General features: G+C 60.8%; 3 protein-coding genes across 3 annotated transcripts; 1 reads left to right on the top strand and 2 right to left on the bottom strand.

Annotated features, from left to right (window-relative positions):
* Window positions 1-139: 139 nt before the first annotated feature.
* On the bottom strand, window positions 140-7,076 carry ZBTB48 (zinc finger and BTB domain containing 48). Its single transcript, XM_054085877.1, has 10 exons — window positions 6,561-7,076; window positions 5,370-5,569; window positions 4,697-4,808; window positions 3,570-3,662; window positions 3,212-3,298; window positions 2,769-2,923; window positions 2,174-2,310; window positions 1,771-1,935; window positions 1,600-1,688; window positions 140-1,520 (listed from the first exon to the last, which is right to left on the bottom strand). The coding sequence occupies exons 1-10, from the start codon at window positions 6,939-6,941 to the stop codon at window positions 1,242-1,244; spliced, it is 1,698 nt and encodes a 565-aa protein (XP_053941852.1). The 5' UTR covers window positions 6,942-7,076; the 3' UTR covers window positions 140-1,241.
* Window positions 7,077-7,292: 216 nt separating this feature from the next.
* Window positions 7,293-11,971, bottom strand: TAS1R1 (taste 1 receptor member 1). The gene is made up of 6 exons (XM_054085874.1): window positions 11,739-11,971; window positions 11,151-11,457; window positions 10,159-10,935; window positions 9,610-9,822; window positions 9,113-9,233; window positions 7,293-8,229 (listed from the first exon to the last, which is right to left on the bottom strand). The coding sequence occupies exons 1-6, from the start codon at window positions 11,882-11,884 to the stop codon at window positions 7,298-7,300; spliced, it is 2,496 nt and encodes an 831-aa protein (XP_053941849.1). The 5' UTR covers window positions 11,885-11,971; the 3' UTR covers window positions 7,293-7,297.
* A 464-nt stretch (window positions 11,972-12,435) lies between these two features.
* NOL9 (nucleolar protein 9) lies at window positions 12,436-19,957 on the top strand. Its single transcript, XM_054086117.1, has 12 exons — window positions 12,436-12,597; window positions 12,676-12,895; window positions 14,594-14,721; window positions 14,832-14,970; window positions 15,391-15,487; window positions 16,212-16,309; window positions 16,814-16,975; window positions 17,146-17,434; window positions 17,979-18,090; window positions 18,396-18,573; window positions 19,195-19,328; window positions 19,634-19,957. Exons 1-12 carry the CDS (start codon window positions 12,478-12,480, stop codon window positions 19,760-19,762), a joined length of 1,806 nt encoding a protein of 601 aa, XP_053942092.1. The 5' UTR covers window positions 12,436-12,477; the 3' UTR covers window positions 19,763-19,957.
* Window positions 19,958-21,085: the final 1,128 nt, after the last annotated feature.

The raw sequence follows: 21,085 nt of genomic DNA, 5'->3' as shown, positions 1-21,085 counted from the left end.
CCGCGCTCCTTGGCTGGGGAACGTGGGAAAGCAGCTCACGACACCATCTCTGAAACACTGACAGTGCCTTGAAGCCGCGGCGCTGCCGCCGCCCCACAGTTTGAAACCATTGCCGGCGCTGCCGCAGGTTGGGATGCGCCGGGACCCCCGTGGGCAGAGGAGTGGGGCAGGGGCCGCGATTCAGGGCGGCTCCTCTGTCCTTGGGAGTCTCGTGTGGTGCCTGGGAAGGACGGCACGTGCCACGCGGCTGCCGCAGGTGTCTGTGCTGGGCTCTCGTGGGTGCTCGCTGCCCATCATCGCCCCATTCCCCAGCCGGAATCGGCTCAGCTATAGATCAGTATTTATTTTTTTGGAGAATTCCTCATTGTCCACATCCCTGAGTACAGTTCCAGCACCGTCCTTTGAAACAAAGGCCTGCGGCATTTACAGATCGTGTATTTTTATTCTCATGGTTTGTTTTTAAATTTACTTGCAGCAGTCAATTCAAATAAAGGGTGTGCCATGCACCTCCGGCGCGTCCGAGGGGTCACTGCGGAGCCCGGGCGGAGACTCTGCCTTCTCCGTGAGGAAGAAGGGAAAGGGAGAGAGCGCAGCGGTGGGTTTGGGGTACATGGGTGCCCTCCATCATCTTCCCCCACCCTGGGAACACTCAGGACCCCTTGTTTCAGACACAAATCCCCACACCTGGACGCAGGAGCCTGGAGTTTCATCCAGCTCCTTGCCAATAACCCGGTTCAAGTGAAGTAATGGTTAAAATGGCTCAGTGGGGCAGAGATGTGGGTCGTACCCCACTGCAGCAATTAGCAGAAGCTCAACAACTAAAGAAGAAATAAGGCACAGGAAAGCATTAAGGAAAGGGGAGATTTAATGGTGTTCAGATCCAGAGGCAGAACCGCTGGTGCCAGGCGAGAGCGCTGGAGGGAAGGGGAACCGCGCCAGCTCGCACTCAACGCTCGTTAAAAAGCAATTCAGAGCGGGACACAGGGTGCCACCGGCCGCGTCCGCATCGCACAGCACGCACAAGGTTATTTGAGCAGCCATTCTGCGTAACTTCACGGTCATTTCGTTAGAGACCCGGTGCTAACGTCGCTGCAACTCTTCCCCTGCAGCCCAGGGTGGGAGCCTGGAGGGGAAGGGGCGGATGCACAACACCCGGGAAGCAGCAGTGTGGCAAGAGGAGCCTAGCGCGGTGCTGTGGGTTGGTAGGAGGGAGGTGCGGGCGCTCGTGCCTTTTCTCAGTCTTAGGGAATCGTCGTGGTGATGATGAGTGACTGCTCGATCATGTCCGTGGAGAAACTCTCGTTGGAGCAGAGTCTCTGCACGGGAATCTGCTCGGGCAGGGAGCCACGGGCCAGGGACGCCACAATCACCTCAGCCGAGCCCACCTCCAGCTCCGGGGGCGGCTGCAGGGCCACCACCACCGCCTTCTCGTCCTCGATGACTAGATTCCGTAGCTTCCGCTGCCGCGGGCTGTAGTTTTCCACCCGGTCGTGAATCTCCATGTGGCGCCTCAAGTGAGCCTGCAAAAGAACGAGGCAGGGCCTGGTGAGGGCCGGCTCCTCTGGCACAGCGCCGTGCGCTCCATGGGCCGCACCTCACCTGCCGCGTGAACTTGTAGCCACACTCGGTGCACTCAAACTTCCTCACGCCCTTGTGCCGGCGGACATGGACACGCAGCTGCTCAACGGCTGCACAAGGGAAGCGAGAGCCGTTGGCGGCAGCACCGCGAGCAGGGTGGCTTCCAAGGAGCCGTGGAGCGGGGGCTGTTACCTTTGAAGGTTTTCCCGCAGATCTGGCAGAAGTGCGGCCGTCCCTCCTGGTGCCGGCTGGCGATGTGCCTCAGCAGCGGCCCCTTCTCCGTGAAGCGTTGCTCACAGAACTCGCAGCTGAAGGGGCGCTCCCCGGTGTGCGTCCGGTTGTGCTTATCCAGGCTCGCTGCCAGTTGCGGCAGGAGAGAGGGGAGCAGCCGTGGGTCAGCGGTGCATGCCCCCCATCCTGGCACATTCCCCCCCATCCCGAGACGCAGGAATGCGCTGCAGCACAGCCCGCGCATGCTGTTGTGCCAGGTGAAGCTGGCAGGAGAAGGGAAGTTTTGCAGCACAGCTGCTTTCCGGTGCCCCCTGGATTCCGGAGCGTGGTGCTCGGCACTAGGAGCCACGTGCCTGGGCCATACCTTGCGTGCGGAAGGTCTTGCCGCAGAGGTGGCACTGGAAGGGCTTCTCGCCGGTGTGCGTGCGCAGGTGCATGTTGAGGTTGGCTTTCTGAGTGAAGGCGTGGTGGCAGAACTCGCAGACGTAGGGGCGCTCGTTCCTGTGGGCAGAACCATTACAATCCTGCCATTGCCAGCCCCAGCCCCTCAGCTCAGCGGCTGCTCCTTGCCCGCAGTTCATCCTACTTCAATCTGTCTCACGCTAATGTATCTGGAGGCCCACAACTGCTGCTCTGCAGCCACGGGCTCCAGGAACCTCTGGTCCATTGGGCGTTACGACCAGCCCAGGACAAAGAATGTGAAGGATGAGCGTTGGGAGCAGTCCTTGCCGCTCCAAGAAAGGGGATGAGCTGAGTGGGTGAGCCTCGGCCGCTGCCTGCTGTACTACAGTCACCCACAGTGCCGACAGCTGGCGCTCCCTCTGTGACAGCACAGAATACCCGCGGGGCCTCGCTGGATTCCCAGCAGGAGCTTCAGCCCAGCACCTCTGGAAGGCCCCGGCCAACGCCTCGGCCAGGAGAGCCCGGCTGGCGGATGGGAGGACACAGCCGCGTCACACCTGTGCTTGGCCTTGATGTGCATCTGCAGGCCGTTGCGACTCGACGCCCTGTGCCCGCACTCCTCGCAGACAAACAGCTTCTCTCCCCGGTGCTTGAAGGCCTCGTGCAGGCGCAGCTCGGTCCGGGACAGGAAGCACTTGGAACACGTTGAGCACTGCGAGGGCACAGGGGAGCGCGGGTTAGGCAGCTCGTGGAGCTCTCTCTATTCACAGTGCGTGCCTGCAGCAGCCCCAGCCCTCCCTGCAGCCTCACAACACCACACAGCAGTGAAACACTGCTCCGGACTTGAGTCTATCAGCCAAAAGAATGATGAGGGCTGACCCTGCAACCCCAAACACCGTTCCCAGCTGCTCTGTCGCTCCCCGCTGCGCTAAAACAGAGCCTACAGAGGCCTGAGCGCTTTAGTCCCTCCCAGAAGCCCGCAACCACCCGCTCCGCTCACCGCGTGGGGCTTTGGTGCACCGTGCAGCTTTATCATGTGGCTCTGCAGGTCCTTCTTCTGCATGAACTGCTGGGCGCAGGAGGAGCACTGCAGGACAAAAAGAGGAGGATCGGCTTTCCACCCCCCCAAAACGGCCGCTTTGGCGCGAGGGGTGGCGTGTAGGTGCAGCAGGCAGGGCCGCGCCGTGCTGAGGCAGCACACAAATCACCGGTGAGGCCAGAGAGAGCACCCAGCTCCGGTGCGTCCCTGGAGCTTATTCCAGCTCGGGATGGGGACCCCTGTGCGCTCAGCTCCGCTGGCCAGGCCGCCCCACCACAGAACAGCTCTTCCCGCGTCCTCACAGACGGGCGCTGCTGACCTTGTAGGGCATCTCCCCGGTGTGTGACACCATGTGCAGCCGTAGCTCCACACGCCTCTTGAACCCCTCCTGGCAGACCGAGCAGCTGAACACCTGCAAGAGACCACGAGGCACTGGGTTCCGTGGTGCCACGAGGCTATGGGATGCCTGCAGCTCACACCAGAGCTGGCACTGGGGCACCGGGGCCTGGGTATGGTGTTGAATCGTGCCTGCAGCCATCTGGATCTTTTAGGCTTCAAGAGCATCCTCAGGTGCTTGGAAAAAGCAGACAAAATGAGCGGTGTCTGCAAATCATAGAATAGTTTGGGTTGGAAGGGACCTTAAAGATCATCCAGTTCCAACCCCTGCCATGGGCAGGGACACCTCCCACTGGCTCAGGCTGCCCAAGGCCCATCCAACCTGGCCTGGAACCCCTCCAGAGATGGGGCAGCCACAGCTTCCCTGGGCCAGGGCCTCACCACTCTCATGATGAAGAAATTCCTCCTTATGTCCAGTCTAAATCTGCCCCTCTCCAGTTTATACCCGTTCCCCCTCACCCTATCCCCACAAGCCTTTACGAACAGTCCCTCTCCAGCCTTCCTGCAGCCCCTTCAGGTACTGGAAGGTCACTCTAAGATCTCCTCAGAGCCTTCTCCAGGCTGAGCAACCCCAACTCTCTCAGCCTGTCCTCGTACAGGAGGTGCTCCAACCCTCGGATCATCTTTGTAGCCTCCTTTGGACCCATTCCAACAGCTCCATCTCCTTCTTAAGTTAAGGCTTCCAAAACTGGACACAATAATCCAGATAAGGTCTCCCAAGAGAGGAACAGAGGGGCAGAATCCCCTCCCTCCCTGCTGGCCACGCTGCTTTGGATGCAGCCCAGGACACGGTTGGTTTCTGGGCTGCGAGCGCACGTTGCCAGCTCGTGTTGAGCTTCTCATCTCCCAGCACCCCAAATCAGGTGAAAGCCACCGCCATCGGCAGTGGACGTGGTGGGTTCTGGCTGAGGTTCACATGCCACCCAGAGGGGATGAGAGGGTTTTGTTCTGTAGCTGAGCGGGACATGGACTGCGGCTGGAAAGAGGCTCTAACCCCACTCCTGCAGAAGGACATGCGCTTTCCAGACCACGGCAGCCTCCCGGGAGTACCTGCTCGGATCGGCTCATGCAGTTCCTGGCTTCGTGCTCCAGGAGATTCTCTTTTCTAAAATAACATTTGCCGCATTTGGAACATTCGAATGGCTTCTCTCCAGTGTGTTTCCTAGGGGAACACAAACGGGGAGTGTCCATCACTGCCAGCACCACAGCAGATGCACAAACCGGCCTGGTGAGGTCTCTGGGAAGGGGAAGGAAGGGAGAAGGAAGGACCAGGCAGGCTGGGTGCCCACTGCACTCCACTAAACCCCTAGTGGGCACGGCTGGAGCTCGTGCTCTCTCTGCAGGCACTCTCTTCCCTCTCTATGACCAACCCTGGAGCACCTGGCTGCGCCCGGAGCTCCCCATGACCCTGGCAAACTCCCCAGAGCGTGTGCCGGCGTCAAAAGCCAGGGATTGTTTCCTACCGCCTGCCCGGAGACACCCCAGCACTGCCTTTGTGAGCCAGGCTGGCCGTGGCGCCAAAGCCCAGGATGGATGCTGCCGGTCTTGTAATTGTTTTGGAGACGCACAACCCCCTCCCTGGCTCGAATCAACCTGCGCTGGGGCTGAGGGGACACCCCTTTTCCAAGGGGCTGGAAACAGGACTGCACGCCCACCCTTGTGGTGCAGCGGCGAGGGGCCCAGCGGAGCGCACGCGACGGGAAGGAGAAACCGGAACATTTACCTGTTGTGCACTTTAAGGTAATATTTGCTGAGGAAGGTTTTATGACACGTAGGGCACTCGACAGGTGCTGCTGTGCCCTTTCCGCTCCCCGGCGGCCCGGGCGCCTTCCCCGGGGAGGGGCTCTTTTTGCTCCTCAGGGCCTTCTTCCCAGGAAGGGCCCCACCGTCCGCCTGCCCCCCGTCACCTGCCACCTCTGGGGCCTGTGGGGGAGCAGACGCCTGTCACTGCGCCTCCGCCCATCGCTTCCCTCACCATCCTCCCTGTCCCCTCACACCCTGCCTGGACGCAGAGTAATAAGGACCTGTCACCGCGCCTCTGGCCATTGTCATCCCCATCCCCTCACGCACTGGGGGACATCGTCCCTCCTGTTCCCACATGCACCTCCCCTTTTATACCCCCAACCCCTCTTGCTCCTCCCCACCATCCCTTTGTTCCCTCAAGCAAGGCAGGGCTGTGGGGCCACCATCCCCCGTCCCCTCATACGGGACTGTGGGGCTGCCACCCCCCCTATGCCTCCTGTCCCCTTGGCACCACTGGGCTGCAGGTCCACCGCCCTTTATCTTCCCTGTCCCCTCATATACTGCGGGGCCGTCAGCCCCCCATCAGGCCCTGTATCCCCTCATGGACTGCAGGGCTGCTGCCACCCCATTATCTCCCTTGTCCCCTCACATAATGCTGGGCTGTGGGGCTGCTGCCACCCTCTTATCCCTTCTGTCCCCTTGGCACCACTGGGCTGTGGGGCTGCCACCCCCCCTGCCATCCCCCATGTCCCCTCACGCACTGCGGGGCCACCACTCCCCCATCCCTCCTGTCCCCTCATGACCTAGGGGGCCACCAACCCCCATCTCCCGTGTCCCCTCACGCACCACAGGGCCACCACCCCCCATCCCTCATGTCCCCTCATGCACTGTGGGGCCACCATCCTCCCAACCCCCCCATCCCTCCTGTCTTCCCATGCACTGTGGGGCCACCAATCCCCCATCCCTCCTGTCCCCTCACGCACTACAGGGCCACCACCCCCCCACCCCTCTTGTCCCCTCACGCACTACAAGGCCACCCCCCCCTCTTGTCCCCTCACGCACTGCAGGGCCACCACCCCCCTGCCATCCCGGGTGTCCCCTCACGCACCGCGGGCTGCCACCCCCCCGTCCCCTCACGCCCTGCGGGGCCGCCCCCACGTCCCCCTCGCACCCCGTCGCGGCGTGGCGGCGGCGGCTCGGCGGTGCCCGGTCGCGGGCGGGCGGGGCGGAAGGCCCTGCAGAGCGCCACGGCGTCGGGCACGCCGAGCTGCTCGGCGGCGGCCAGCAGGCGGGCGCGGTTGTGCGCGGTAAGCGCGAGGCGGCCGGTGTAGAAGAAGTCGAGAAGCAGCTGGAAGGTGTCGGCCAGCGCCTCGGGCAGCGCCACGGGGCCGCCGGGGCCGCGCGAGCGGAAGAAGCGCGAGCAGCTGGCGAGCACCGGCCAGTGGGCGCGGAACTCGCGGCCGCCCACGCCCAGCGTGGCGTCGCAGAACTGCCCTGCCGCGCGCTGCCGGTTCAGCTCCCGCAGCACCCGCACGCTGTGCGCCGCCGCCATCGCCCCGCCATCGGCGCCGGAAGTGGCGTCACGCAGCGCGACGCAGCGCCGAGGAGGGTCAGCTGCTGCGCCGGATGTGACGTCAGAGGGAGCGCCTCTCGTGTGGCAAAGGACTGAGCGTTCTGCGGCTCCGGAGACCGGGTCCACCAGTCCCCGGCGGCCGAGATGGGGCCCCTCGCATCCCCCGGAGGCTCAGGAGGTGGAGGGGGAGGCCCTCGGCCCTCGGCGGCGGCGAAGAGTGGGCTTCTCGCCTCCCTCGGTGGTTCAGGAGGCGGCGAGGTGGGGCCTCCGGCGGAGATCGCGGCCCCGGCGGCTCAAGCGGCGGCAGGTCAGGCTTTCCGCCTCCTCTCAGCGGCTCAGGAATCGGCCAGGCGCCGCGTGTAACGCTGGATCGCCATCTGGAAGTGCTCGTTGGTGTTGAGGTGCGGCCGTAACAGGATAATGAAGGCCTTCGGGAGGAAATAGCCGCCTAGCAGCGAAGCCAGCGTGCAGAGGACCCCCAGCGCCCGGACTATTGCCTCATTCCGCCCGCGGAAGGCCCTCTGCGTGCAGAAGATGGCAGCGGAGCAGGTGAGGTGCAGGAGCAGGGCGCAGGTGAGGCACTTGGCCTCGTTGTAGCTGGCGGGCAGGTCCTTGCCTGCATAGCTGAGGATGAAGCAGCAGGCGCTGAGCAGCACAGTGTAGCCGATGGCCGTCGTCTCGTTCACCGCTGTGCTGGGGCCACACTCCAGCAGCACCCGCTCGGCCAATGAGCTGTAGTCCCTGTGCGGCACTGAGGGGTTGGCGGCCTCCATGGCCAGGCACAGCACAGCCTGGGCCGCCGTGGTGGTGGCCACGAAGAGCACTGGGCCCCGACGCCGAACCCACGCCTCGTAGAGAGCCGGCCAGCGCGCGTTCAGCTTGAAGATGCAGATGATCTGGAAGGAGCGCGTGGCCACACATGAGAGGAAGAGGGTGAAGCTGATGGCAAAGACAGAGAGCCGCAGCAGGTACTTGGGCCGGGTGGGCTCCCCAATGTAGCAGAGGAGGCTGCTGCAGGTGCAGGCCAGAGCGCCCAGCATGAGGAAGCACATCTTCCCTCCCGCAGATTTCGCTACCGGTGTGGAAGCATTCATGGCAAAGAGGACGGCCAGCCCTGCCATGAGCACCAGGAGGAGGATGGTAGTGGTCAGCAGCACCAAGGAGATGGGCTCAGACCAGGACAGGAACTCAACGGTGCGGCTGAAGCACACTTCACTCCTCGGCGGGGCCCATTCGTCCAGCCTGCAGGACTGGCAGCTGTAGAGGTCTGCAGAGGACAGGAGCCGGGCGCTGACGGGCACCTTGCACGCCCCGGTAAGAGATCAGCCACAGTGCAGCACCCCCCTCGCAGCCCCAGGCCCCGGGGCATTCTCCTCGGGAGCTTCCAAGCCTTGGGGAGTGGGGAGGGCCTCTTTCCCAAAATTCCACCCCCATGGACTTCCTGGAATTCTGTTGCTTGGGCTGGGAGGCAGGAGGCTGGCAGGGGTAAGGTGAGCCAGGGCTCAGGGGTGAGTGGGCTGAGGGGGAAGGGGCTTGTGCATCTGCAAAGGCCGGGACGGATCTGGAGCAGCCCGCCTTCCACCAGCAGCGCTCTGGGACGGGAACGCTGATCGCTGGCACGCGGAGATGCCATTTCCACCCCATGATCCGGAGCGCGGGCTGGGGCTGCTGAGTGACCAGCGGTCTATCGGCGAGGGCCTTCAAACTGTGGCTGGTGACTCAGAGACAGGAGATTCCCGCTGCCTGCCCCAGGCAGGGCACATTTCCATAGGGGCATTTCCATATGACCACATGGTGCGGAAGCCCCGAGAGTGCCTCCCGGGACACAAAGACAACCACCGGGCTGAATTTCCCTCCCGGAGGATGCGGCGCAGGAAGCGGCTGTGTGGCTGGATGCCTGTGTCTGCTGACCGCTGGAAAAGGGGCTGTGCCGGCACCGGCTCCGCTGGCCGTTTGGCCGCCTGCACCCAGGTGTGAGCAGCTCCCCAGAAGGCACAGGGCACAGGCTTTGCATACCCACAGTCAGCTCTGAGGGTTTTACAAACCACGGGGAGGAAGAGAGAGTGAGAGGGAAGAGCCTGAGGGAATGGTGGAGCAGAAGTGGGGAGCCGGGTGTGGGCAAGGGAGGGAGCGCACCCCGCCGTACTGACCAGATCTGTTCAGGAAGGTTCCTGCCGGACAGGCCACGCAGCTGAAGCAGCACCGGTGGCGACTCTGCTGCAGCCGCTTCTCTCCTGGCTGACAGGCCTGGGAGCAGATCGAGGTGGGAGCCTGCCGGGAGCGTGGCGAGGGTCAGGCGGGCAGCCGGGCACCTCGCTGAGCGCCAGGGCCGGGCTTGCCTGCGTGCATGCAGCTCACTGCCGGCTTCCTGGACAGAGCCTGGGCCGGAGCCGAGAGCTCGCAACGTTGTGGTTCTTACAGAGAAAATGGGTCCTTTTAACGATAAAAGTGGGACCTGGGAGCGTTTTAGGTTTGTGTGCCCTGCTTGTTGTTTGGCAGGATGAAAGCCGATGCTCAGGATGTGGATTCTCCCTCTATACCACCCCGGTTTTGTTCTGCTCTGGGGAAACACGCCAGGCCTGGTGGTGTTGGGGGTGCAGCTGGCTCAGCAGTAAGCAATAAATAAGATCTGGAGACAGAACGGTACCTGGTGATCTTTGGTGTGCCACAGCATTCTGCCCTGGTCAATGCTCAACCGGTCGGGGTTTATACTGAACTTTCCTATCACGTCGAACGCCCAGTTCGTGCCGCTCCAGTTCCACATGATGATGTTGTAGCCTTTACGAATGTCTCCGTTGGCATCAAAAGAGATGCGGCTGTTGTATAGGGTGAAGTTCACTTGCTTGATTTTCTGTAGGAGCTGTAAAACAGAAGGGAAGAGCCCTTCTCACTGAGGGGGCTCCCACAGAGGCGTGCAGGGCCCTGTCTCGGGAGGAAGGGGTGCTGGAGGGCCCCTTCGTGCTCTGGCTCCTCTTTCCAGCCCCAAATCAGGAAGTCCCTCCTGGTTTCTGCGAGGGCAGAGTGTGATCCAGGCCTAGGGGAAGGCCCAGGTCTCGGGCAGACGAGGCCTGTGAGGTTCTTCAGCTGGGACGCAAGCCTTCTAGAAGGAAAAAAAACCCTTGAACAGAGGGGAAAATCCTGTCTCTGAGGAATGATCCTCTTCCGCAAGGAAGATCCTTCCTGGCGTTGCTCTTACCTGCCAGGGATAGACTGTGGCGTTGCTGCAGGCCCCCGAGGCACAGCCCAGCAGGTCATGGAGGCCGTGGGCCACGGCGTAGACGGCCGAGTAGACGTTGAAGGAGGCTTGAGCATCATATGCATCAGGGGCAGTGGCAAGCAAGTGGCAGCCAGTGCAGCGCTGGGTGCATTCCAGCTGGGCGCTCCCTTCCATTTCCCCGTCTGCCCCCATGCTGCCTGCGCATTCAGCTGCAGCGCTTTCCTCTGCCGCCTTCCAAGATTTGAAGCGTTCCAGCATCATGGGCTCTGTCTTCTCAACCGACATCCCAATCACCGAGCCGATCCCCTGGATGCCCGGCACCTGCCAGATTGTTTGTGCTAACGACCAGTCTTCAGAGCCCACCCACACCATGCCCGTGACGTTCCTCTGGACCACGACCTCAAAGAACGCGCGGGCGCTTCCTTTGGTGGCGAAGACGACAGTGACGTTGACCTTGACCTCCGTGAGGATTCTGGCCAGATTGTGGAGCTCTGGACTATTGGAATCCTGGTTGAGGGGGATGATGCCTCGGTAGGCGACACACACCTCGCTGGCTGCCAGCATCTTGTTGAGCGTGTCCAGGCCGTCCCTGCCGTAGGCGTTGTTGCTGCCCAGCAGCGCGACCCAGGTCCAGCCGAAGCGCTGCAGCAGCAGGAAGATGGCGTTCACCTGCTGCCTGTCGCTGGGGATGGTGCGCAGGAACGAGGGGTAGTACCGCTTCAGGCTCAGCGTCTCCAGGGAGGCCTCATAGCTGATCTGGAAAGGGAGCCAGGAGAAAAATGGGATGCGCTCCCTCGAACCAGGAGCCCAGGTCCTGCAGAGAGCTGGATGCTGCTGTGGGAGAAGCCTTCAGGCGAGTCAGCTGCCATCCCAGCTACCAACATTTGCGTGGCCAGGCTCCGTTTCCAGCCTGGCCAGGCTCCTCGGCTCCAAGCCCACTCTCAGTACCACCCTCAAACCATCGCCCTTACCTCTGGGATGAGGAAGACTCCGAGAACAGCAGCCGTGGTGAGGGCCAGCCGGGTGCTGTCGGGCCCGATGACCGCCACCACCCGGGGCTGGTAGTGCCGGAAAGAGGGGAGCAGCTGGATGTCCTGGCTGTCCCCACGGGCCAGGGCACGCAGCGTGGCGCGGAGGCTGGCGGGCTCCGAGCAGGTGTCGTGGATGTCGTAGCCCAGGGAGATGCCGGGCAGGAGGCAGCTGGAATTGTTGATCTCCTCAAGGGCAAAGCGCATGGCCTGGGACAGGCAGTACCCGTGGTTCTTGAAGGCAGCAGGGCTGTGGGGAGCAGAGCTGGTTTGTGGGGTTCAGAACACGCGCTGTGGGGGGCAGAGCTGGTTTGCAGGGTTCAGAGCTGGTTTGTGGGGCTCAGAACACGCACTGGGGGGGGCAGAGCTGGTTTGCAGGGTTCAGAGCTGGTTTGTGGGGTTCAGACCGCGCAGCCGGCACGGGGACCGGGGCGGGAGGGGGGCCGCCGGCGCAGCGGGAACGGGGAGGGGATGGGGTAGGTGGCGTGAGGGGACCCGGGGCGGCGGGGGACCGGGTGGTCGCGGTCTCACCGGTCGCAGAGCGGCAGCGCGGGGCGGGCGGCGGGCGGCGGCGCGCCGTGCATCGGGAACAGCCCCGCCAGGCGCAGCGGAGAGCGGCCCCGCGGGGAGGCGGCGGAGGCCACGGCGCACACCAGCAGCAGCGCGGGCAGCGGCATCGCGGGGCTCGGCGGGGACCGGGCTGGAGCAGGAGGTGAGGTGAGGACCGGGACAGGGAGCGGGGTACGGTGTGGAGGCAGAGGATGCGGCAGGGCGAGGGATGAAGGTGGAGGCGAGGATGGGGGCCGGGGATGGAGCTGGGGCAGGACTGAAGGCGCAGGGGGCGGGAGAAGGAGCACGGGATGGGGATGCGGCGAGAGCGGAGGCCGGGGCGGGGATGGAGGCACGGGATGGGGTAGTGTTGGAGTAGGGGATGGAGGCAGGAGCAGAAGCTGGACTGGGGATGGGGCAGGAGCGGAGCAGTGCTGAAGGCGAAGACAGGGGCGGGGCTGGAGCTGGGGGCGGAGCTGAAAGCGGAGGCGGAGCTGGGCAGAATGGGGCTGGAAGCGGAGCTGGAGTTGGGCAGAATGGGGCTGGAGTTGGGCAGGATGGGGCTGGAGGCGGAGCTGGAGTTGGGCAGGATGGGGCTGGAGGCGGGGCTGGAGGCGGGGCTGGAGGCGGGGCTGGAGGCGGGGCTGGAGGCGGGGCTGGAGGCGGGGCTGGAGGCGGGGCTGGCTCCACGCACGCCCGTCGCTGGCTCGGTGCGGCCGCCATGCCCGCACCGCGTCGCCCCCGTCGCCCCGGCCGTCGGGACGCGTCGCCCCGCGCGGGGCTGTGCGCGGTGGAAGCGGCGGAGGGCAGCGCCGTGCTGCTGCTGCTGCCGCCGCGGCAGGTGGGCGCCCCCGTTTTACCCCCACACCCCTTCTCCATCCGCCGCTCCCGCCGCCCCTGACCGCGCTCGTTCCCGCAGGCGCTGAGCTTCTCCGGTAAGTGCGGCGTGCGCTGCTTGCTGGGCGCCGCCCGCGTGCTGGGCTTCGCGCTGGCCCCGCACCAGCCGCCGCTGCGCGCCTTCGCGCCCTCCTCGCACTGCGCGCTGCGCATCGAGGCGCTGCCGCCCGCCGCCCGCGCCGACCCGCACCAGCTCCGCGCCGCCGCCCGCCGCGCCATGCGGGCTCACCGAGTGCGCCGCCGTGAGTGACGGGAAACGGGCGCTGCGGGAGCCGGGGGAGCCGCGCAGGGGTGCGGGGAACGGGGATGGGGGAGCCGGATGGGGAGTGCAGGGATGGGGAATGGGGGAGCCGTGCGGGGAATGGGGCGTGCGGGGATGGGGATGGGGGAAACCGAATGGGGAGTGCGGGGAATGGAGGGTGCGGGGATGCGGGAGCCGTGCGGGGAATGGGGGGTGCGGGGATGGGGAATGGAGGGTGCGGGGAATGGAGGACCGTGCGGGGAGTGCGGGGTACGGGGAATGGAGAGTGCGGGGTACGGGGAATGGAGAGTGCGGGGAATGGGGAATGGAGAGTGCGGAGATTGGGGAGCAGTGCGGGGAATGGGGGGTGCGGGGATAGGGATGGGGGAACCGTAATGGGGGGTGCGGGGAATGGAGGGTGCAGGGATGGGGGGTGCGGGAATGGGGATGGGGCAGCCGAATGGGGAGTGCGGGGATGGAGAATGGAGGGTGTGGGGAATGGGGGACCGTGCGGGGAATGGGGGGTGTGAAGATGGGGAATGGGGGATATGGGGATGGGGGAACCGAGTGGGGAGTGCGGGGAATGGAGGGTGTGGGGAATGGGGATGGAGGAGCCGTGTGGGGAATGGAGGGTGCGGGAATGAGGAATGGGGAATGAGGGAGCCGAATGGGGAGTGCGGGGATGGGTGTGGGGAATGGGGGAATAAGGGGAGTGGGAACACGGGAGCCGTGCGGGGAATGGGGGAGCCGAATGGGAGGTGCGGGGATGGGGAATGTGGAGCCGTGCGGAGAATGGGGATGTGGGGACGGGGAACGGGGGAGCTGTGCGGGACCGGGGATGGGGAACGGGGGGATCGGAGATGGGGAATGGGGGAGCCAGATGGGAGGGGTGGGGATGGGGAATGGGGGACTCAAATGGAGGGGTGCGGGATGGGGAACAGGGGAGCCGTGCGGGAGCGGGGGGTGCGGGGCCGGGGGTGCAGCGCGGGTTGGGGGAGAGGCCGCCATTTTGTGCGCGGGCGGTGCGGGGCCGCCATTTCGCGCGGGGCGGGGGGGCCGCGCTGAGCCTCTGTGTCCGTCTGTCTGTGGGACTGCATCTGTCCTCGTGTCCGTCTGTGTCCACTTCTCCGTGTCCGTGGGTCTGCATCTACCCTCCTGTCCATCTGTGTCTGCTTCCCTGTGTCCGTCTGTCTGTCTCTGTCCACCTGTGTCTCTGTGTCCGTCTGCCTGTGTCCGTGTGGCTGTGCATCCTCTGTCTCTGTGTGTCTGTGTCCGTGTCTGTGCATCTGTCTGTGTGTCTGTATCTCTGTCCATCTGTGTCTGTATCTCTGTCTTCTGTCTGTCTGTCTGTGCATCTGTGTCCGTGTGTCTGTATCTCCATCTTGTGTCCGTGCATCCCTGTCTGTGTGTCTCCATCTCTGTCTGTGCGTGTCTGTGTCCGTGCATCTGTCTGTGTGTCTGTCTGTATCTGTATCTGTCTGTGCATCTGTGTCTGTGTCCGTGCATCTGTCTGCGTCGCTGTGCCCATATCACTGTCTGTGCATCTGTGTCCGTGTGGCTGTGTCTCTGCCCATGCATCTGTCTGCGTGTCTGTCCGTCTGTCTGTGCATGCCTCCGTACATGCATCTTCATCGGCACGCGTGTCCGTGTCTGCATCTGTGTTCCTGTGTGCCTATGTCCGTGTGTCCGTGTCCCTCAGAGGCGCGGGTGAAGGTGCTGGCGCGGTTCTCTCCCGAGTGCACGCTGGTGCTGCTGGAGCACCTGGACACGCCGGTGACGCGGTTCCTGCTCAGCCACCCGCAGCTCTCGCAGCTCTTCGAGCCCCAGGTGCGACCCAACGCCGCGCCAGAAGCGGCCGCCGCGCTCGCACTCCTCTGGGCGCCCAGCGCTGCGGGCGCCCCGCGCAGCCTCCGAGACGACTTTGCGCTCTGCCCTAGAAAAAGGAGGAGTCCAGCTTCACGCCGGAAGACGCGGTCCTGGCGTCTGTGGGAATTGTGAAGTGCAGCCCCGAGCGCGGGCTGCTGGTGTCGGAGAGCATGGTGCTGGCGCTGGAGGAGCTGATCCAGGCATGCTGTGGTGGGTGGCCCGTGTGCGGGGAGGCTGGTGGCTTTAGGAGCCAGAGGGAAGGAGGCTCGTCAGGCTGTCCCAGTGCCCTGGGACAGGCGCTGCTCCTCCAAGGTCCTGTTTCTCTCCTACGTAGCGGGAATCTTGAGCTTGTGCATCCCCTTGAGTGGGTTTGTACTTCTCAGAGCTCACAGCTCTAAAGCTGCGCTGCAGCCCTACGGTTTCTCTCTCGCTGCAGGAGCCTTTTCCCTTTACTTTTTTTCACTTAAAATGATTCTCTTCAATGTATTTTCTCTTTCCGTTTCATTAGAACATATCCTAGTTGAACCCCACAGCCTGCAGCGGGGTTCAGGCTTTTTCTTTTTTCCCCTCATAAATATATGTGAACACCAGCAGGACTGACACCGTCGGTCTGTGTGTTTGCTTTTCCAGCGGAAGATGAAGGTGTCCCTGTGATTCTGGTGTGTGGCCCAAAAAACACCGGGAAATCGACATTTAACAGATACCTGATTAATCTGTTACTGAACCGGTGAGTCTGTGCGTGTTCTACAGGATTTTAAGTACTGCTTGGGATTTAGAAGGAAAAAAAACCTGCCTGCCAAGATTCTTGGGAAAGCTGTTAAGACTGGAAGGTGGATATCTCTTAAAAAACAGACTAAGAAGAACTGGGAAAAGTGGGCGTTCTTGAGTTGAGTTCCTTGCAGAAAAGGTGACTACTGAGCGTTTCTGTTGAAACGCTACTAAATTGCGGTCTTGGAGTATCTGAACTAATTGGGCATCGAGCAGTTATGGTTCAGTAAGGAACTGGGCGTTACAATGCTTGAAAATGCATGGTGAGTTGCAGTTTGGTCATGTCTTTGAGGATTCTTGGCAGACAAATGTGTGGAAACTTATTCTGACCGCTGTGTGCTTAGAATAAAGGTGATAACGTTCATAAATCCGTCATGGCTGGTCTAGGGGTGCCCAGTTAATGTGGGATACACTCACCAGTACCACCTCCAGCCATCGTTCTAGCTGCGGCCCTTAGAGCGGGACGGGGCTGGAGCTGTTGTAAGACACACTGAAGTGTGGCTGAGCCTTTTACGTACTCCCTTAATCCCCTCTCGGGTGAGGGGAGGAGAGAGGCAAATGGTGGTTTGACTGAATTCAAGAAAGTAATTCTGACGACCTGGGATTGTGCTTCTGGTGTGTTCCAGGTCGTGTCCTATTTCTTTTTTTAGTGGACGCTAATATACGGACTTCTTTCACTGCAGCCTTCCCTCTGTTGAATATATGGAATGTGACATAGGTCAAACTGAGTTTACGCCGCCGGGATGCGTATCCTTAAGTAACGTGACAGAGCCAATTCTAGGTACGTGTTTTCCCGTGCTCTGCACTTGCCAGAAACTAGATTGAGAAATACAGTGTGGATCCATGGAGGTGGGTGGGGGGCTGCTGTTATCACCGTAAAAAACTTAGAGCTGAAGAAATATCTGGTGGTTGTGGTCTTGTGGATTTGGGGCGCTGTCTTAGAAGGATGTGGCCAGACTGGTTTGCTTTCTGGATAGTCGGTCATAGTCAATGACTTCAAAATAGTCAATGACTTCAAAACAAGTCATTGAAGGCTTGTTTTGAAATTCCCAAGTGTGTAAAAAGCAGTGATTTAAAACCAACAAGGAAAAAAAACCCAAACGAACAGAAGGCCTAGTGTGCGAAAGTTCCTCCGTAAGTGCAGGCTGTACAAGGCATGTCAGCGTGTGGGAAGAGGACAGGTTATTTCAGAAGGGATGTAGGTGCTGTTTTCTTTGAAGTTTGGATGGAGGCTGTTTTGTTTGACTTACAAAAGCCACTAGAATTTTGCTGCTTCCTTTCCTAGGCCCCCCGTTCACTCACCAGCAGACGCCACGTAAGATGGTGTATTACGGCCAGACTAGCTGCGAGCAGGACACAGAGAGGTACCTCGACGTCGTGAAGTACGTGTTCAGCTCCTACAAGAAGGAGGTGCCCTTGGTCATCAACACCATGGGCTGGGTGAAAGGTAGGCTAAAACTGTTCTTGGGAGGTGGTGTGCAGGGAGGGAAAGAACACCGTGCTTTCTAGAGAGTCCGGAACCAGAAATACACCCCCCTGAGCTAGTCCTGGTCTCCATAACAGCATTCTGACCTGTTTGGGTAGCGGCCGCAATGGTGTTTTCTCTGCTCCTTAAAGGTGAGGGGCTGCTGCTTCTGATTGATATCATTCGGCTGTTGTCGCCCAGTCACATTGTTCAGATGGATGTGTACGACTGGAAGGCCATGGCTCCGCTCACACCGGAGTACGTGCACCTCACTCCCGGCCTGTACACCAAGGGCAAACAGCAATCGAAGTGCAAGCAGATGAGTATGAATGCAGCGGAGAGCTGGAAACCGTCGGAAGGGGAGGGAGATGCATCGGCTCCCGAGTATAAGTTGCTCTACGTCCATCCGGAGTTTCCTCGAGCAGGAGTTGCAGGTGAAGCGTAAGTAGAAAGCTCAGCGCTATGTCGTGTTAGTGGGCTTAACAAAATCCTGCCTAGTCCTGATGGTGGAGGCTCTTGCTCTGCTCCGTTAAATTGTTCAGAGCTGGTGGGTTGTGTCAGGGCATTGTTTGGGCACTCGGGGGAGACAGTAGTTGGAGGGGCAGGAGGACAGGGGTTGTCTCTCCTTCTCTGCTTCCAGCAACCACTGCCGGTCACTTGCTTTGACCCTGGCCACGACTGCTGCTCAGCATCGTGGGGTAGCGCTTCTCCTCTCTTGCCAGTTGGGGGGCTCCTAACGCATTGTCAGACTTGAAAGAAAGAAAACAAACACCGCCCTTGTTAATTAATGCCTTGAAACCGTATCCTAAATCCTGTGATCCCTTAGAGGCCATAAAAACATTGCTCTAAAAACTTTCTTCGGTGGTAGAAGCTTTAAAAACAGAGCTTGGGCGAGGTTGCAGCTACCGCTGCCTGGGTTGTCTGGTTTGGATCGCTGCGTGCGCGTGCTCTGCCTCTCCTTGACTCGTTGCGGTTGTTTCCGCAGGCGAGTGCACAGCGGGGTCTTGCGGGACATGTCCATCCTGGGCTACCTGGGTCAGCTGCAGTACCCCGACATCGGGGCGGTGCTGCCGCTGCACAGTCTGGTGCCGTATCAGGTAAGGGAGTGGTTTGGAAAGGTGTGGAGATGTTGCGGAGAGCCTGGCTGACGGCTCTGCTTGCGCGGCATGTTTTCCCAGAGAAAATGGTTCTGTGCTCTGTAGAGCGATAGTGCCTTTGCTCAGTGTACGGAGGAGTGAAGTGTTTGTGTGGCGCGTGTGTGTGCTCGTTTGCGTTCAACCGAGTGCGTTTGCCACAGAGAGGATTCCTGGGGCTGTGGTTTTCTGTCCATGGCTTTATCTAATCTCTGCATTTGGACTGCAGAGTAAATGATAGGCTTTTTTTCTTCTTTCCGTGCCCTCAGGTACCGTTCAGTGCTGTAGCAGTCAGGGTTATTCACACGGACGTCGCTCCTACCAACATCATGTATGCCATGAACGCCAGCTGGGTCGGGCTCTGCAGGATACCGGATGAGATCCGCTGCCAGTCGGAGGGGCCGGTCCTGCTGACACAGACACCGGTCTGTGACTGCTTTGGCTTCGGTGAGCGAGCCCGGGAACCTCGAGCTGCCTTCTCGCCTTTCGCAGCTGCGCAGATCGGCTCCTCAGTAGCGGAGTTGCCTGCTCTGTCAAAAAAACACTGAGGAAGTGGGGTGAGATGGAAGGGTCCGCGTGTTCCCTTCCGTGACAAGCGGAGCTGCGAGTCCTTTGGTTCACATTAACCGGTGGTCGCAGCCGTGGGGAAGGTGTTGTGTGGTGCCTGTCTTAGCTCACCTCTTCCGTAGCGTGGCTGTTTGCTTGCTGTCTGGGATCACATTCCTAAAAGCCGATTCCATGTGGCTTATGTGAAATTCCTTCCATTGTCTGCCGGTTTCCTTCTAAGACTGGATTTGATGTGGTTCTGACATGGAGTTTAGTACAGAGTTCCTCGAGTTTCCATCGGAATCTAACAGTGCGCAAGGACAGACATTTGGGTCAGGTGTCCGTGTGTATGCTGAGACCCTGGAAAAGCGGGTACAGCGATGCAGATCCCTCCGGATGTGTCTCAGCTCCTGCTCTTGGTTATAGGAGAGCCATTTATTGCAGGAGCTTCAGCTGTATCCACTTAACAGCCCAAAGCAGTCGGAGGAGCCAAGACTGAATTTTGCCTGTGTATTTTTTCAGGAATCGTCCGAGGGGTCGATATGGAGAAGAAGCTTTACTACATTTTGACGCCGGTGCCTCCAGAGAACCTGAGACAAGTGAACTGTCTGCTCCTGGGCAATATCGCCATCCCAAACTGTGTTCTCGTGGGCCAGGTAGGCGCTGCGCAGGAAGAGGGTGGAAGCTGGCTGCGTTGAGGCTGCTTTCGGGCTTTCCCGTTCTTATTTCTGGCTTGTGCATGCCCAGAGATGTCTGGGCACCAGCAGATCAGTATCTCTGTAGGAAATTGTCTTTAAGGCATAGCGACAGGGAGAGGAGAACGTTCTTCTCATGTTTCGGATACCAGAGCAGGGTTTGTTCGGTGAAGACTCTTTCTTTTCCATCAGTCAGCTCTGTAGAGGAAACCCCTTCTCGCTTCATTCTTAAAGGTTGTTTCTGGTTTTGTTTTCCCTTTTTCCAGCAAGGAGTTGAGGGAGAGATCCCATATGTCACATCCGATTATAACTACAGCATCCTGGGCTCTGGGAAGCTGAGGAAGAAGAAGCATTTCAAGCGGAGGGAATACACATTCGAGTGTGATTACACCTGAAGCCTTGGAAACTCAGGGTTGGTTGTGTGGAGACTGGCAGGAACCCAGGGGATGTCATGGAGCCCCGAGCGCTGCGGAGCCCAGAGAGTCCCTGGCTGAGTGTCCAGAGCGGATACTGCAGCGTGTCCGGTTCAGGTGATGTTTTATAGTTGCCGTTTGTATTTCAGTGTTTTCTAATAAAACTGTTAAAAGTGTGGTTTGGTTTGAGTTTTACCTCAGCCCGCATCGACTCGGACACGGCTGCTCCCTTCGACGGGAAGCAGTTCTCTGGCTCACGGCGGCCGTGACCGGGGACCTCGGTCCCTGCCACTGCGCAGGTGCTCTGCTCCTTTCGGACACTGGGAGGAATGCTCCCTGTGCCTGGCTGGAGCTGCTGGAGGGAGTTGGCTGCTCGCCACGCGTCCCTGCGCAGCCCTCGGTAGTGGGGATTGCTGCTCCGTCCTGGGATGAGCTCCCGGTTTGGCTCGGATGCGTCGCCTGGCTCTGGGATGGATTGTGCTACACGGGTAGAGGGGATGCTGGGCTCTCCTGCCCAGCTCTGCCCTACTGGAAAACCTGGAGCAACTTCATTGTTTTAATTCTTTCTTTTCCCAGCTCTCTGGGGCAGGGATTCAGCTCCTGAGTGAGGATGAGGACGGTGGGTGTCATGCAGAGGTGAGTGAGCATCTCAGGCTTAGCTGAGGACCTTTTTTGGGAAAACCACTTCTGGATGGGTGGTACCGGCACGCTGGGCATTTAACGAATCCGTGACTGCAAACATAAGCTGGCTGCCGACTGCGGTTCTGCTACCACGGCCCAGCACTGCCCGCGGCCCTGGGGTCCACAGCCCCCGGGATGGGTGCCGGTTGGGATCCCCTGAGGTCAGGGCTCTCCGGCAGCAGCAGGAGGGATGTTTTGGCTCACAGCCGCGGTGGGGGTGAGCGATCTGCCAAAAGCACTTCTGGCTGCTCTGTGAGATTCCCAGAAGCATGTACTGGTAAAGGAACAAATGAAATGGGACGGCTGGCGGGGAGGGGACTGCAGAGGAGCCACAAGGGGCTCTCGGCTGCGCTGCCTTCGAAAGAGTTAAAGCTTCAACTTAATCCAGGCCTAATTATGCCCATCTGGCTGGGTCTGGCAGGGAAGGAAGGACTTGGCTGACAACCTGGCCCGAACAGTGGCTAAAATAAATAAATACAGGGGCCAGCGTGCAGCCTCGGGGAAATCTGGGCGAGGCGGGGGTTGAAGTCACAGGGAAGCGGGCGGAAAAGGCACCAGGAAAGGTGAGATGGGCAAGTGGTGTTGTGGGTGAAGCACCCACCGAGGCTGAGCATCCCTGTCGGT

The sequence above is a fragment of the Cuculus canorus genome, chromosome 21, assembly GCF_017976375.1.
Source record: "Cuculus canorus isolate bCucCan1 chromosome 21, bCucCan1.pri, whole genome shotgun sequence".
NCBI classification, from domain to species: Eukaryota; Metazoa; Chordata; class Aves; order Cuculiformes; family Cuculidae; genus Cuculus; species Cuculus canorus.
Note: the sequence above shows the minus strand (reverse complement) of the source record. Positions and strands in the feature narration are given on the sequence as shown.

Coding starts and splice junctions, on each gene's coding strand:
- ZBTB48 (XM_054085877.1), bottom strand. CDS start 6,941: ATGGCGGCGGCGCACAGCGTGCGGGTGCTGCGGGAGCTGAACCGGCAG. Junction 5,570..6,560: donor CGCCGCCACGCCGCGACGGG/GTGCGAGGGGGA, acceptor GCTCCCCCACAG/GCCCCAGAGGTGGCAGGTGA. Junction 1,936..2,173: donor CAAGACCTTCCGCACGCAAG/GTATGGCCCAGG, acceptor CGCAACTGGCAG/CGAGCCTGGATAAGCACAAC.
- TAS1R1 (XM_054085874.1), bottom strand. CDS start 11,884: ATGCCGCTGCCCGCGCTGCTGCTGGTGTGCGCCGTGGCCTCCGCCGCC. Junction 10,936..11,150: donor GAGTCTTCCTCATCCCAGAG/GTAAGGGCGATG, acceptor CTCCCTTTCCAG/ATCAGCTATGAGGCCTCCCT. Junction 9,823..10,158: donor CCACAGTCTATCCCTGGCAG/GTAAGAGCAACG, acceptor TCTGTTTTACAG/CTCCTACAGAAAATCAAGCA.
- NOL9 (XM_054086117.1), top strand. CDS start 12,478: ATGCCCGCACCGCGTCGCCCCCGTCGCCCCGGCCGTCGGGACGCGTCG. Junction 12,598..12,675: donor TGCTGCTGCCGCCGCGGCAG/GTGGGCGCCCCC, acceptor TCGTTCCCGCAG/GCGCTGAGCTTCTCCGGTAA. Junction 18,574..19,194: donor CTGTGACTGCTTTGGCTTCG/GTGAGCGAGCCC, acceptor GTATTTTTTCAG/GAATCGTCCGAGGGGTCGAT.